This window comes from Chironomus tepperi, unplaced genomic scaffold (genome assembly GCF_022539635.2).
Source record: "Chironomus tepperi strain 1889 unplaced genomic scaffold, CSIRO-AGI_Ctep_v1 contig_337, whole genome shotgun sequence".
NCBI classification, from domain to species: domain Eukaryota; kingdom Metazoa; phylum Arthropoda; class Insecta; order Diptera; family Chironomidae; genus Chironomus; species Chironomus tepperi.
Window position 1 is genome coordinate 1499772 of NW_027226459.1, and position 15291 is coordinate 1515062.

Genomic DNA, 15291 nt, shown 5'->3' on the forward strand with positions numbered 1-15291 from the left:
AGCTATCAACAAGCGTTAGAATTTTTTTTGTGCGGTTTAAGTATCTGTTGCTTTTCATTCATTCATATGAATCTAATTAGCATCTCTGAGTGTATTCAATTTCCATACTTGTGTGGATGAAAATAACAAAAAAAAAATAGATCTATTCAGTTTACGTTGTGTAGCTTTGAGTCGGCGAATGACGTCAGCTGCCGATATTCGAGACTAAAAAGAATATTCAAAAAAATTGTTAAAATAAAATTATCAGCTATGCCCTTTGCCATTACATTTTATCATACGCAAACTATTTGCTTTGTTCAACTACGAAGCCAAACAATGTAGTTGTGCTGTAGAAAGGCTTTCTATATCAATCAGCTATCTATCATTGTTTTTAGTCGACATTATAAGTCATGAGTTGAGGGATGATTGGAATTGATTAAACAGAAATTATTTCGATATATATATTTTTTATGGCTCATGCAGCACTCAAGGAGAAATGTTATTGTGAATTTTTTTGTTTTTCGACGTCCACAAAATGAAGCTTCGTTTAGTGACATCATTTCATCGACTCGTCATGATTGTAATTAAGTGTCAACTGGGTGTGTAGAACCTTTTTTTGGGGAGTAAGGTGCTGTTTTGATGTGAATTGTTATGGAATAATTGTAGGTAGTTGCAGTAATGATTGACAAAAGTCAAGCGAAATAAAGAAATTACTTTTTAAAAATTAACGGCCAAAAAATATTTGAAAAATATGTTGCAGTCAAAAGCACTATTTGGACATTTTTAGTTTTATTAAGGCTATAGACATTCTGTAGAGACTTTCGGATGGTTCAACAGATCATCGATCTGCAGTCAAGAAATTTGAATTCCGAAAAACGGTTAAAATTCAGTTTCACGAATTCTAGTCTGAGTATAAGATCTTCTGCACCAAGTGTTTAAATTCCACAGCACACAGTAGTGCATAGAGCATGCCAACTCCCAAAAAAATCCTCTTCTTACCACTTAATTACACAGAATTGTATTTGTTGCCATGCAAACAAAAGAATAGTTCTATTGAACAGTAAATGATACAATTTATGTATGCACGACAGAACCATATGAAAAATAATTACCACATAAACTCCGGCAAGTTTCAAATTGTAAGAAGAGGAAAAGCTATATAAAAACACACCCGAATAGCCAAAACCATTTACACACATACGTTAACTACATTTGTTGCAAAAAAAAAAAAATGAGATAGGCACGAAAATTCATGTCAAAATGTCTATAATGTGCTCTATAAAAATTTAATTAAACATCAATTGTTGGATATTAATGAGCTGACTGTTGGACTCAAAGTTCAACAAGATTCGCGAATATTGCTGTGTCTTGACACATGCACAGCACAGGGCGATGGAACAAAATAAAAAATATTTTTTATACTCTTTTTTTACGTAACGTGAGACGACTTTTGATATTGAATTATTTTTTTTTATTCCTATACTGTATAGCTAGGCTGCTCAATGTTGGTGTAATCGCAAAAAAAAAATACACACATGGAAGGAAAAATTATCATCAGTCAATTGACTGTCGACAAATACCAAGAATTTATTCCTCGCATTCAATATTTCATACTGATAAAAATTGAGTTCAAGATAACAAGGAACAACCGAATCCGAAATTGAGGTAAATTCCCAAAAGTTTTCCGCTTTACATGAAGCAATTTCTGACATTGTTGATGACCCACTTTAGTTTATAATAAGCAGCACAAAGTTCTTTATTGCACAAGTCACAAAACTCTATAATATCTAATGCACATTTAATATTCAGCGGAATTGGAAGTAAAAAAAAAATTTCTTTTTCGCGACATTTTTGCATATAAATAAATTTTTCAGACATGCACGTTTTCCGTCTACAATTTGCTTCGACTGACGACAAGCCAAAGTCTTTCAAGGTTCACAATTTTCTAATTCTTCAAATTACAGCAATTCTTTTTATTTTGCACATAAAAAACTATTATTGTCAAGGAAGGAGCAGGTAAAATGTTAAATTATTCATGCCTCACTTCGTTTAAAAAGAAAAGAAAAAATTCCCATGATAAAATAATAATAGAGACTTACCAGAACAATATCCATATATTGGTTAATTGTAGTTTGAGAACTTGAATAAAGCAAAATTTTTAGAAATTTCACTTGACGTAATCCGCGTTGAACTTTGTATGACTTTTTTTTACTGGATCTCTTAAAATTTTTTACTTAAAGTATTTTCGCTATTAACTTGGAACAAAGAGATTTGATGCATTTAGCCACGAACAATTCACTCCACAAAAAAAAAGTCAAAAAGAAAGAAAATTTAATCGATATTTTTTCCTTATTATCTTCTTTTCACTGTTTTTCACTTTCTGGATCTCGGTATACTTTGACTTTTTTAAAAATTTAATTAAATTGCCCTTGAATTTTATTTGATTTTTTTTTCACTCAATTATTTTCCTTATTTTCTCACAAATTTATAACATGTAGGCAAAATTATATAGCACAAATACGATCTGCAGCTTGTTGTTTGCTTGACATCCAAATAATTTCTGAAATAATCGACTTTCCTTTCCGATTTATGCTCTTTTTTTGCTTTGCTCTCTTTTTTTCTTCTTTTTATTGCGTTTTCTCTCGACTTTTTTTTTCCTTCTGGATTTTTTTTTTTTTTTTTGATGAACCAGCTTCAGAAATTTTTTTTTTCACTAAAATTTCACGGACTTATTGGATCAAAATGGATATAACTTTAATTGGAAATGACTTTTTTGATACTAAACTTTGTGATTGTGACAAAATTACGGTAAACTTTTGACTTAAAATGCTTTAATTTTTGGAAAATTGTGAAGCTGATTCATTCACTGTTTACTCCTCGAAATACACTGACTAATTTGAGGATGGCGCACTATTTGACCGTTTTTACATTAATTTAATTAATCTTCCATTGCCTTCTTGATGTTACCATCTGATATCTTATAATTTAATTAATCTTATTACTCAATCACAGCATTTATTGCTCTATAATTACCCAGAAAATCAATTGTTACACAAATTTAATTTCAATGTGCTTTTAGTATCCAATCCTGTTCAAAAAATTTTGATTTAAATTTTTGAAAACCGTTATGATTAATTTTGGACATTCGGCCACATAAAATCACCTGCTCATTTCGCAACTCACTTTTTTCACTGAAATTCTAATTCGGGAACTTAATTGAATTAATTATTTAATTTCTAGTGTTTTAAGGATGTCTCTTCAAATAGACGCACTATTTATTGTTGGAATATCATTATTCACAGCATTTCTTGGTGAAGGAATGACTTATTTGTTGGTTTATAGGACAGAAAAATACAAGAAATTGAAGGCTGAAATTGAGAAGCAAACCAAGAAATTAGAGAAAAAGAAGGAAGTCCTAGGTGAAGCAATTGATAAACAGCAAAAGAAGAAATTAGAACGTGATGAAGAGAGGCTTAAAAACAATAATCGTGACTTGTCACTTGTTAAAATGAAATCTATGTAAGTTAATTACTTATCTCTCTTATCACAAGGTTTTATGAGAGAAATGTACCTCAAATCATCGTTTTCTATCGATAAGAGCTACATAATAGTCATATTATACGTGTAATGTTAACATTTTCAACTTCCAACCGAGTGTTAATCATGTTAATAAATATGACCTAATTTTCATATTATTTACTTTTAGGTTCGCAACTGGATTCGCTTTTACAGCTTTATTGTCTATGTTCAATAGCATTTTTGATGCAAAAGTTGTTGCCCGATTACCATTCGTACCGATCTCATTCATCCAAGGCTTGTCACACAGAAACTTACCCGGAAGTGACTTCACCGAATGTTCCTTCATCTTCCTCTATATTCTCTGTACTATGTCAATTCGACAAAACGTCCAGAAAATTCTCGGATTCAGTCCGTCAAGAGCTGCCAGCAAGAACAATTCAATCTTTGCTCAGCCAGGACAATTCAAATGAGACTAACTCAACAATTGTGCAAATAAATTATCATTGAATAAAGGATAATCACTTTAAAATAATATTAAAATCTTATTTTATTAATGCATGCTACATGCATAGGCTTTATACAATATTGTTCTCTCTCATCGGTTGATCTACAATTAATCTATCGAATCCTAATCGTTCCAGGTCAATTTCTAGATATCCTCCATCAACTATTAGTTCTGCAATTGCTCTTCCTACTGCTGGACACTGTTGGATGCCTGAAAATAAAGGAATTAATTGGGTTATACTTCAGAACGTTACAAATGTTCAATTCATTTGTATTGTTTTCAATTTTGAATTTGTAAGGTTTTAAAACATTTGTAAGGATTTGAAACATTACTTACCATGTCCACTAAATCCACTTGCTATATACAAATTGTGATAATAAGGATGAAGTCCAATAATTCCATTCTCGTCAAATCGATTGTACTCATAATATCCAGCCCAGCCAGACTTTACTTTGAGTGCTTCAAATTTGGGTACTCGATTTGCTAAATGAGGCCAGACGTCTGTATCAAAATATTCATAATCCACATCCAAATTGTCAATTGGAGGTTCCTTATCGATACTTTCAGGTGATCGTCCACCAATATAGCAACCAGATAGACCTTCTCGTCGGAAATATACATTTGTTGGATCTATAACTAAAGGCGTATTCAGCTGTGCACCAATGTGCTTCTTCTCATCACATTCAAAGACATAAACGTATCGTTTCCTTGGTTCTATTGGCAGTGGTACACTCAACATTCCTGGACCAGTCCCAATTCTTGCCATTTCAGCAATCTTTCCTGAATGATGACCGCCGGCAATGACACAAAGTGCAAATTTAATCTCATGAACTTCGCCATTTGGAAGCTTGGCTAAAACTCGATCAACACTTTCGTACTTTCCAAATTCGACTCCTTCTACATACATTTCACGTTGTTGCTTAAACTCAAATCCAACAGCTTCACCTTGGACATAATGTGCACCAAGCTGAATTGCTTTTCGTTTTAATCCACAAAGTAGTGCCCACGGATCAAACCATCCTTCCTTTTCTAATCCATGACATCCTAAAGCAATTCCTTCAGTGTTGAGCCAGGGAAATTTCTCCTTTAATCTTTTGGCAGTTAAGAGCTCATTTCTAGCACCAAGTTCATTTTGAAGTCGTGAATTTTGTTTTAATGTCTCTGCGCCTTCATCTGTTGCCAACATTAAATATCCATATGGTTGAAAATTAAGATCCACGTCTTCACCAAGAATTTCTTTAGATCTTCTAATAAAATCAGCACCATAAAGTGACATTTGGATGTTCTCTGGAAGTGAAAATTGCTGACGAAGTCCACCGACTGATAATGGAGTTGATGCCTGAGCATATGTTGGATCTTTTTCAAGGACAACTACATTAAGTCCATGTTGAGCTTTCTGTTTTAGATAATATGCAATTGCTGATCCCATACCGCCTCCACCAATAACCAGGACATCACAATGTGTTTGGAATAGTCGGATATCCTCACGGTTCTCAATAAATGCATCAAGTTTGTCTAGTGGCATTGTGTATTTCTTTTGCTTTGAATCATCTGTGAAGAGATCTCCAACCCAATTTTTGGCTCTTATTAAGTCATTCCTTAAAATTCTTCCGGTTCTTTTAAAAGGATTTTCAAAATTTGGATCTGAATCAGCCTGCCATATTGAGTCCTTCTTCTTATCGTCACTCATGCATCTTGATGAATTAGTCTGTAGCTTTGTTATAGCTCTGGAAGTCCTCAATAGCTGATTTCTTAAATGCAGCATTCTGAAAATGTTTGCGAAATGATAAAAAATTTAATAAAGACTGAATGACAATTCAATTCTAATTTATATTTACGTTGTAAGGTTGTTTTAATCAGCAGATGCACTTCACTTTCTTATCACTGAATTCAATTACGTTAAATATATTGTGTTTTTAAGTGAATTCTCTATTTTTTTGCGGAATATAAATAAAACATTCATCAGGCAACATTGAAGTCAACATCAGGCAACATTGGATTATAACTTATTCTAAATTACAGTAGATTAAGCGATTGATTTATGAACTGATCAATGAGGACTTGCTGATTGTTAGTATCATTAATAGATGTGATGATCCAGTTGTAATTTCGCCATTTCATTGAGTTATAATTCAAAGAAAAACATTTGCCTGATTTACTAGTACAAAACTCGTCCACAAAACGTTACAAAAATATACAGTTCCATATTTTTATAAACATTCCATAGAAACAATAATAAACTGATCTTTGACCATTAACATCGACAAGCACGTAGACATTTTATTATTTTAGTTATCCTGTGAAAATGAGTCGTGAAAAGTTCTATTTCCTTCCTGAAGATGCACCACCAACATTTTCGCGTGATGAGAGCTTGGGAAAGCTGCCATTGCCTAAATTAGAGGAGTCATTAGAAAGGTACTATCGTAATCTACTTCCATTTGGTGATAAGGATGAACTTGAGAACTCCAGAAAAACTATTGATGAATTTAAAAATGGAATTGGAAAGAAATTGCATAAAATGTTGGAAGATAAGGCATCAAAGGAGAGAAATTGGGTAAATAGACCTTTGAACTTTGTTGCTTATTAATTAGGTCACTGACCAATGTCGAATTTAATTCAAGGTTGAAAGATATTGGGAAGATTTTGCTTATCACGAACTAAGATTTCCATTATCTCCATTCTGCATTATGGCACAACCGTTGATTGTCGAGTCTGTTGGAGTTGAAGAAAGTCGTAGTAATAGACTAAAAGCAAGTGCTGTGATTGCATATCATTCTGGAAAATTCTGGGAATTAATTAGAAAGGAACGACTTCGACCACCAACAAATCCAGATGGAAGTGTGACATTCTCATCGAACCTTTATCGTAGACTGTATAATACATGTCGTGTGCCAGGTGAAACAATGGATAGAGTAGATGAATATTTTAAAACAGAAAGCGAAGGTGAATGTCCATCAATTGCCATTGTTGTGTCTAAAGGTCGTGTGTTTTACTTCGATTTTATTGTCAATGGAAGTACAATATCACCACAGGAATTCCTCTACATATTTTCATTAATTCGTGACAGAGTTGATAATGAAGATTCAGAAAAAGGAATTCCAATTCTAACAGGAGATGAACGTACAAGCTGGGCTAAAAATCGTAACTACCTCAAAGAACTCTCGAAAGACAACGAAGAATACCTCAAAATAATTGAATCAGCTGCAATGACTTTCTGTATGGAGGATGAAGAGCCTGTCAATTATTCTGACACATCGTATTATACTTTATGTGGTGATTATCATTCCCGATGGCTTGATAAAGCATCTTCAATGATTTCATTTAGGAATGGCAAGTTTGGATGCATTGGTGAACATTCAGCATATGATGGAACCATTTCGATTGCATTTTCAACATATATTTTACTTAGTTTAATGGAAGAACCGGAACCTGACTGGACAGAAGATCCAAAATTAAAAATCATTCCAAAAGAAGCTACATTCCAGCTAGACGATAAATTAAGAAGTGAAATAGTTAGAGTTGAGCAGTTCTTAGATGGAATTAAGACCTCAATTACTGTTGTTTGTCATCAATATGAAAAATATGGTAAGAAATTCATGAAGGAACAGAAAATTCATCCTGACTGCTATGTCCAAATGGCACTTCAACTTGCTTACTATAAAATGCATGGAAAATTGGCACCGACTTATGAAACAGCAACGATGAGAGTCTATTATCATGGACGAACTGAAACTGTTCGTTCCTGCTCAATTGAAGTTAAAGACTGGCTTGACAAGTGGTTTGATGACAAGTCTACCGTAAGTATTAATTGATTTCTTTGGTTGCTGTCTATTCTAATTAAAAATTTCCATTTCCAGTCAGCTGAGAATTCAAAGTTCTTTAGAGAAGCTGCCAATTCACAGCACAGATTAATGAATGAAGCCAGAACAGGCAAAGGATTTGATAGACATCTCTTCGCCCTTTGGTGTTTGGCATATGAAAACAAAATGGAAATACCTCAATTCTATAGTGATCCACTGTACTCGAAATCAGGCGGTGGTGGAAATTTCGTCTTATCTACCTCAACATTAGGATATACAATAAATGTTGGCTTTGTTGCACCGATGGTCCTTGATGGATATGGAGTATTTTATTCCATGCTGGATGACAGTGTCTGGATTATCATTACAGCTTATCGAGACAGTGAAGTCACATCAGCCAAGAAATTCTTGGATGCCTTTGAAAGTTCAATGCAAGAGATTAAGGATGTGTTGGAAAATGCATCCCAAAGTAAATTATAAGCTTTATTATTTTATGGCAGAGCTGCTTGTTGGTTATTGACTATGAAGGAGGAAGTTCCTAAGCACAGACAATGTTTTTTGGTGCTCTTAGGGATTCTAGATATGAAGCTAGCTGTGCTAGATCAGTCATCTTGCCGCAGTACCTAACATGCAGCTCTGCTTGATAAATCATCTGGTGATGGAATTAAATTGATCAATATTTTTGTACTTTTATGTAGTTCTGCAATTTTTGTTGAACAAAAATAGATAAATCTTTTATTTGTTATAACGATCATTTGTAATTCAAATTATATTTATATTTACATAGTTGAAAACCCCTTTTTCCAATAAAATGTCCTTTTGTGTTTAAACTCCGATGAATAAACATTGTGATTTTGTAAATCCGTAAGGAAGTCGTATTAATTAAACAACAATTGTACAATTACAGTCCTATGCATAGCCTACTATGCCATAAATGTTTATTTGCTAATTAAACTGATCTTTGTCATTGTTTACTAACATTTCCCCAAAATTTAAAGTCACTAAAAATATTTCATTGATAATGAATTATCAAAATTTCGTTCCGTACCTTATCTCCCTCCCATGTCACTTGTTTAATAATACGCTACCTCCAACACAGTTTGAATTTTGATCTCATACGATCTAGATTAAAATACACAAACATTATCGAAAAATGCAATACGATTAGTTATCGTTAATTACTTTTTATGGACTTGCCTTTTACAGTTCATTAGTATGTGGACAGTGAAAGAATAAAGTTGTAAGCTTGAATTGGCGACTATAAAAATAGAAATTAGAATAGTGAACTTTGGTCAATAAGCATAAAAAATATTATACAGCTGAGAATTTCATTCCGATTTGTCAAGTAAATACAGTTATGGCTCAAAAGAATATTTTTATTCAGCCTGAAGGTGGTCCATCGACCTTCCATTTTGATGAAGATTTAGACAATTTACCGCTGCCAAGTTTAGATGACACTTTGGAGAGGTATTATAAAAGCTTAATTCCGTTTGCCAGCGACGAAAGTGAATTGAAAAATACGGAAAGAATCATCAGTGAGTTCAAAAATGGAGATGGCAAGAAGCTTCATGAGATGCTAAAGGAAAAAGCATCAAAGGAGAAGAATTGGGTATGTACAGCTGCATTGTTTTGATTATCTGTGACTAGATTCGTACTCCGGACATGCTTTAGTTTTCGATATGTGCTATGCTGTCACTTTTGATTACGTTTCTGAATAAAGGATTAACTTCTTAGTTGCTACTAGCCAAGAAAGCTATTCTGTTTCCCTCAAAAGCCTCTAGCTCAGTGTTGTGGCCCAAATTTCTTTATATCTTGTTTATAAGCCTCGAAGAAAACCGCATATGGTACACGATTCATGGCATTTCCTCTGCGGAATACACTGTTTTAGCTTTATAGAATTAACCTCCTAGTCACTAACTACCAAACACTAATAAATGCTTCACAAACTCCAACTTTTCAGGTTGAAAATTACTGGGAAGATTATGCATATCTCACAACAAGAGTTCCATTGGCGCCATATTGTGTGATGTCGCAGCCACTATTAACATCATATACAGGCATCAATACGACAAGAGGAAATTTGTTGAGGAATTTCTCTCGAATTGTTCATTACACATTGGAATTTTGGGATTTAATAAGACATGAAAAGCTCCGACCAGGAACCAGCGCCGATGGCAAAATGCATTTCTCATCAAATCAATTTAAAAGGATATTCAACACATCCAGAAATCCAGGAGATCCAAAAGATGAAATTTCATGCTATTTTAAATTAAAGTCCGAAGGATCATGTCCAACACACATTGTAGTCATTGGAAGTGGACGAATATTCTACTTTGATGTGATTTATGATGATAAATTGATGTCACCGCAAGAACTGCACCATACTTTATCAATAATTTATGGTAAAATCAATGATGAGAAGAATAACATTGGAATTCCAATTTTAACATGTGATGACCGAACAGCATGGTCAAAAAATCGACAATATTTAATGGAACTATCAAAAGAGAATCAACATTATTTTAAAATCATTGAGTCATCAATTATCGCTTTATCATTTGATGACTTGGAACCATCTGACATATCGGAGCTCTCACAAAAATCAATTGACGGTGACATTCAATCCCGTTGGCATGATAAATCATCAACATTAGTAGCTTTTCGGAATGGTCGATTTGGTTTTGTTGGTGAACATTCATGTTACGATGGAGCATTAAGCTTCTCGCCTTATATTTTAATGAATTTGATGGACAATCCAGAACCAGATTGGAATGAAGAGTTGAAACTTAAGGTTATACCTAAAGAAATTAAGTTTAAGGTTGATGATAAAATTAAGATTGAAATTGACCGGCTAGAGAAATGGAAGGCAGCAGTCGAAAATGTTCTGACTGTCCATTTTGGACAATTTGAAGGTTATGGGAAAAATGCTATGAAGGATCAAAAGATTCATCCTGATTGCTTTGTACAAATGGCACTTCAACTTACGTATTACAAATTACATGCCAAACTTCCATCCACATATGAAACTGCAACTATGAGACAATACTATCATGGACGGACTGAAACTGTTCGTTCATGTTCTATTGAGGTTATGGAATGGATTGATAAATGGTTTGACGGAAAATCAACGGTAAGTTTTAATTAAAAGCTTTATGTTTTGGATTTAACAGCTAGAATTGGCATCTGAGTATACCAAGAAAAAAGACCGCTTTTAGTTACCGTTTTGGCATTTCTGTACCATGCAAGCATGCTCTTTGCTTATTTGGATTAGATAAAATCAGTGCAAGTCCTTCAAAGGTTATTCATTACTCATTTGACAACGGCTACTTTGTGGTAAGGATGTATCTGTGTAAATTCTGCTGACTGAATCATCGACGACAAAAAGCTTGGCTGCCAAGGAAATTAGATTAAGATCTGCTCAGCCCAGGGATTGGGGAGTGTGGTATCTGGGCTGAGTGGAATCTGGGGTATCGAGGCATATATAGGCAAATCTCAAAGTGCTAGAGTAAGGGCTCTGTGGTCGAGTAGTTCGGTAACAAACCGGAAATATGTTCCAATCGTTTTTGAGTACGTAAGTTCGATTCCCACCAAAGACCAATGGAATTTTGGTTTCGAGTCATATGTAGGCGAATCAGCGACTCCAAGATTAAGGCCTCTGTGGCCGAGTAGTTCGGTAACAGACTATACAATTGTTTAACTCCTTTGTGAATCATTGGGTTCGATTCCCACCAGATATCAATCTCTCATCCATTACATAAAGCGCATTTACATACCAACTATACCTCGTATATCTCATATACCTATGTATAGTCTTGTTGACATCAACTCGAACTACAATTGTACACAGTTTAATTAAAATATTCCAAACATTTCAGACAGCTGAAAAGGCAAAATATTTTCGTCGTGCTGCAAACTCCCAACACAAACTAATGAACGATGCAAAACAAGGAAAAGGAGTTGATCGACATCTTTTTGCCCTTTCATGTTTAGCTATTGAAAATCAAATGTCAACACCAGAACTTTACAATGATCCATTATTTCTAAAATCAGGTGGCGGTGGTAATTTTGTTCTATCCACATCAACTCTTGGTTATTTCATTAATATTGGATTTGTTGCACCGATGTTGAAGGATGGATATGGAACTTTTTATACGATGCTTGAAAATCGTATTTGGATTATCGTAACTGCTTATAAAGAGAGTGATGTGACATCTGGTAAAAAGTTTTATGATGCATTTGAGTCATCGATGACTGAAATTATGGATTTGTTGAACTTTACGTCGGAATCAAAGTTGTGAATGACAGCTATAGATTATTTTTTGATGATTATTTACTGTATTTATGCTGGATATTATGAAATGTTTAATAAATCAGTTTTGGGGATGTTGATTTATGACTATGTAAAGATGAAGAAGGAAGCATGTATGGACATGCTGGTTTTCAATGTTTAATACCCAGTTAAGTAGGAATTAGAGCCAATTTTTCGTAGTAGTAGCCAACTTTTGGTGCCGTCATGAACCGTACGCATTGTACGGTTTTGGTCGAGGCTTACCACCAAGCTGTGGCTCAAAAAATATCCACAAAAGTTGCTCACAACTCTAGAATAAATCTAAGTCATACCGTCATGTATCCCTGAAAAATATCTAAGATATTGGTCCAATTGTGTCTAACCTCCGCCATTTTTGAATAATCCCCAATATAATTCCCCCAAACTTTACTCATCTGGATGTGAACTTTAATGTAAGTTCCCCGAAAACAATATAATTTCAGCAAAAAATTACAATGTTATGTCTGCATGTTCACAATTTGTCACTTCCTGTCATGAATTTGTCTATAAATATTCGATTCCCTTCAAAATAATTCCACTTCCTCGCGAAAATTCACAACATCAACATTCAATCATGAAACTGTGGATCCTTATGGTATTCACAATTGCCATCGTGGCAGTTGTATCACAAAGTACTGATTCTACGACAAAAAAGTCCAGAACCAGTAAATCCAGTAACAAAGCAACAACAGCTTCTAGCACCAAGAAAACAAAAACTGATAAGCCTAAAGGTAAAGCAGGTGCAGCAGCACCACCACCATCAGGTAAAAAAGACAACAACAGTCCACAATCAACGCAGACAACAAAGTCATCAAAAAAGATCACAAAGCCACCAGCAAAAGCATCAAATAATGTCTATTCAAAATGTATGTGTGAAGATGATATTGGAATGGATCAGTTCCAGTTGTCAAAATATTTGGGTACATGGTATATGGTTAATATGCAGCCATTAATGCCAATGAATCCATATACAGGCAATTGTATGAATGTTAGTTATAAATCAACATCAAAAAAGAATGACATTTTGGCTGCGACATCCTCAAAGTTCTCAATCAGCACCATACAGTCAAATGATGTGATGACTTATCTCGGACAGGGAGTATTTACATGGAAATTAACAAATTTGATCTTCAACACAATGAATTTATATCCAAATGGAACTATCATCAATGATGTTGTCACTGCTCCGATGAATTCGACCTTGAAAGTAAGTCATGCCTTTATAGACCTCCTGGATTAAATGACATGACAATTTTCTCTCTTTTTTTTTGCAGTACGTTGTCATTGGTAACATGATTGTTAACATTTTTTGCTTGTGCTTGTCAACTTGTAGAACTTAATCCGGATATGAACATTTTTTTTCAGATACTGACTACTCAAACTATACAGTCGCATACATTTGTGGAAACTATTCACTTGGTACATCATTAAAAATTAAATCCGATCCAAATGAATTTGGTTCGATGAATTTCACAATTCCACCCAACTTGTTCATCCTGATGAGTCGCGAAAAGGTAAATACTACAAGCTTTGATATGACTGCTATTAAGAATACAATAAGGCAAAAGTATGCTTGTTATTATGATATGAATCATGAATCTGCTCAGGATAGCGGAACATGTAAGGCATAGTCAATTTTTATGGAATTGACTGAATTTTGTAATAGGATGTAAAATAAAATGATGATTTTTTACTAAATTAAGGTATTTTTCATGGCATGCTTTATTAATTTTTTAGGGTCGTTTGAAAATTTTGTACTACACCGGTAAAAATGGTCATTTTGTGAATTTTTAAATGTTTTGCTTCCTAAATAAGCTAAACACCAATATCATAGAATCCTCCGTAACATTTGATTTTCCCTCTAATGATTTCATGACTTAAAAACAGCTATAAAAGCTTTACTACATAATATGCGCTATAAAAACATTGAATGTTTCATAAAATTCTTAATGTTATTGTTTCAATGTTTTACCTTCGATGTTAATGTTTTAACTCAATGTTTCAAATCCTTCCAGTCAACATCATCCAAAGAAAAAGCACTTCGGAAATATCCCAACATTTGTTTTTATCACAAAGTCTATTTATTACCTTATTCATTTCATTTCATAGCATAAATATGTAATGTAAATTGAAAAATAGGGAATAATGATTTAGTAGGAAATATTTCATTTTCCTCATGGAAGTGAGGAGCTTCTCAATTAAATTTAATTGCAATGAAGGAAATGACATTAAGTGAATTGAAAATGTACTTGTCAGTTTGTTTGTCGTTTGATGGGCTTTAGCTGACTCGTGTTTTAAAAATGTGATCATTTAGGTTCGAGTGCAAGAGCTGTACAGACAACAAACACGACATGAAACTTAAAAGTATTTTGTTTTTAATATAATTAATTGCTGTAATTAAGCCATTCCGATGCAATAATTTAATTTTATCGTAATTATGTGCATTTAATTGAATTTTATTTTGTGTAATACATTTTACTGTTGACTTTTGTGATTATTTTAATGCTTTATATCTATAAATTGTGTTTTGTCAACAATAGACAATTTAAAGTTTGCACTACATGCAAGGTAGTCATTGCATTGCCTGCATAAAATCATGATTGTCTGATATTTGTTTTATTCTCATGCAAGCTTGATTGTTTTCTGTGGCTTTGGAAGGAAATTGGCAGGAATGGATAGCAAATAAATGATATGGGATGTAGTTTGTATGTATTTTTAACATGATAGAGATTTAATGATTAAGATCCAGCAAGTGATTTTAAAGGAGAATTTAATGATAAATTGGCATGTTGTTTTGGTAATTTTAATGCTGATTTCCTGATGAGATTTCATATTTTGAGTGAATTTTAGAGGAATTGCATGGAATAGGACTTGTCCAGCACTAGTCAGTGATGAATATAACCTTAAGCTACAACAACCATCTAACTTCTTACTGACCTAGTTTCTCTAAATGTCAACCTCAACTCCAATTTCTAAACAAATAATTAAAATATTTAAATAAATTAGTCAATTGTTCAACATCCTGTAGCATTTGAAACCAATAACAGCCTAACCAAGCGCCATAAATTCATAAAGTTCAATTTTAAACTAAAATTGGAATGAAATTAACTTCAATACAAACATCCTGAGGCTTCAAAGGCTATTTTTCATTAATTATTTCA

At 33.5% G+C, this 15291-nt stretch overlaps 6 protein-coding genes across 6 annotated transcripts in view; 4 read left to right on the forward strand and 2 right to left on the reverse strand.

Annotated features, from left to right (window-relative positions):
- Positions 1 to 2871, reverse strand: part of PRL-1 (PRL-1 phosphatase) — a 43234-nt gene extending 40363 nt beyond the window's left edge. Inside the window, exon 1 of the mRNA XM_070644429.1 lies at positions 2079 to 2871. The gene's annotated coding sequence lies outside the window, so the exon portion shown is untranslated. The remainder of the gene's footprint in view (positions 1 to 2078) is intronic.
- Positions 2872 to 3149: 278 nt separating this feature from the next.
- LOC139093713 (calcium load-activated calcium channel) lies at positions 3150 to 4038 on the forward strand. Its single transcript, XM_070644528.1, has 2 exons — positions 3150 to 3498; positions 3686 to 4038. The coding sequence occupies exons 1-2, from the start codon at positions 3230 to 3232 to the stop codon at positions 3966 to 3968; spliced, it is 552 nt and encodes a 183-aa protein (XP_070500629.1). The 5' UTR covers positions 3150 to 3229; the 3' UTR covers positions 3969 to 4038.
- LOC139093711 (FAD-dependent oxidoreductase domain-containing protein 1-like) lies at positions 4028 to 7307 on the reverse strand. The gene is made up of 3 exons (XM_070644526.1): positions 5842 to 7307; positions 4340 to 5769; positions 4028 to 4213 (listed from the first exon to the last, which is right to left on the reverse strand). The coding sequence occupies exons 2-3, from the start codon at positions 5766 to 5768 to the stop codon at positions 4074 to 4076; spliced, it is 1569 nt and encodes a 522-aa protein (XP_070500627.1). The 5' UTR covers position 5769; positions 5842 to 7307; the 3' UTR covers positions 4028 to 4073.
- LOC139093709 (peroxisomal carnitine O-octanoyltransferase-like) lies at positions 6224 to 8671 on the forward strand. Its single transcript, XM_070644524.1, has 3 exons — positions 6224 to 6557; positions 6625 to 7800; positions 7861 to 8671. The coding sequence occupies exons 1-3, from the start codon at positions 6309 to 6311 to the stop codon at positions 8281 to 8283; spliced, it is 1848 nt and encodes a 615-aa protein (XP_070500625.1). The 5' UTR covers positions 6224 to 6308; the 3' UTR covers positions 8284 to 8671.
- A 222-nt stretch (positions 8672 to 8893) lies between these two features.
- Positions 8894 to 12192, forward strand: LOC139093710 (peroxisomal carnitine O-octanoyltransferase-like). Its single transcript, XM_070644525.1, has 3 exons — positions 8894 to 9412; positions 9764 to 10933; positions 11679 to 12192. Exons 1-3 carry the CDS (start codon positions 9161 to 9163, stop codon positions 12099 to 12101), a joined length of 1845 nt encoding a protein of 614 aa, XP_070500626.1. The 5' UTR covers positions 8894 to 9160; the 3' UTR covers positions 12102 to 12192.
- Positions 12193 to 12335: 143 nt separating this feature from the next.
- On the forward strand, positions 12336 to 13828 carry LOC139093712 (uncharacterized). Its single transcript, XM_070644527.1, has 3 exons — positions 12336 to 13337; positions 13405 to 13417; positions 13496 to 13828. Exons 1-3 carry the CDS (start codon positions 12591 to 12593, stop codon positions 13759 to 13761), a joined length of 1026 nt encoding a protein of 341 aa, XP_070500628.1. The 5' UTR covers positions 12336 to 12590; the 3' UTR covers positions 13762 to 13828.
- Positions 13829 to 15291: the final 1463 nt, after the last annotated feature.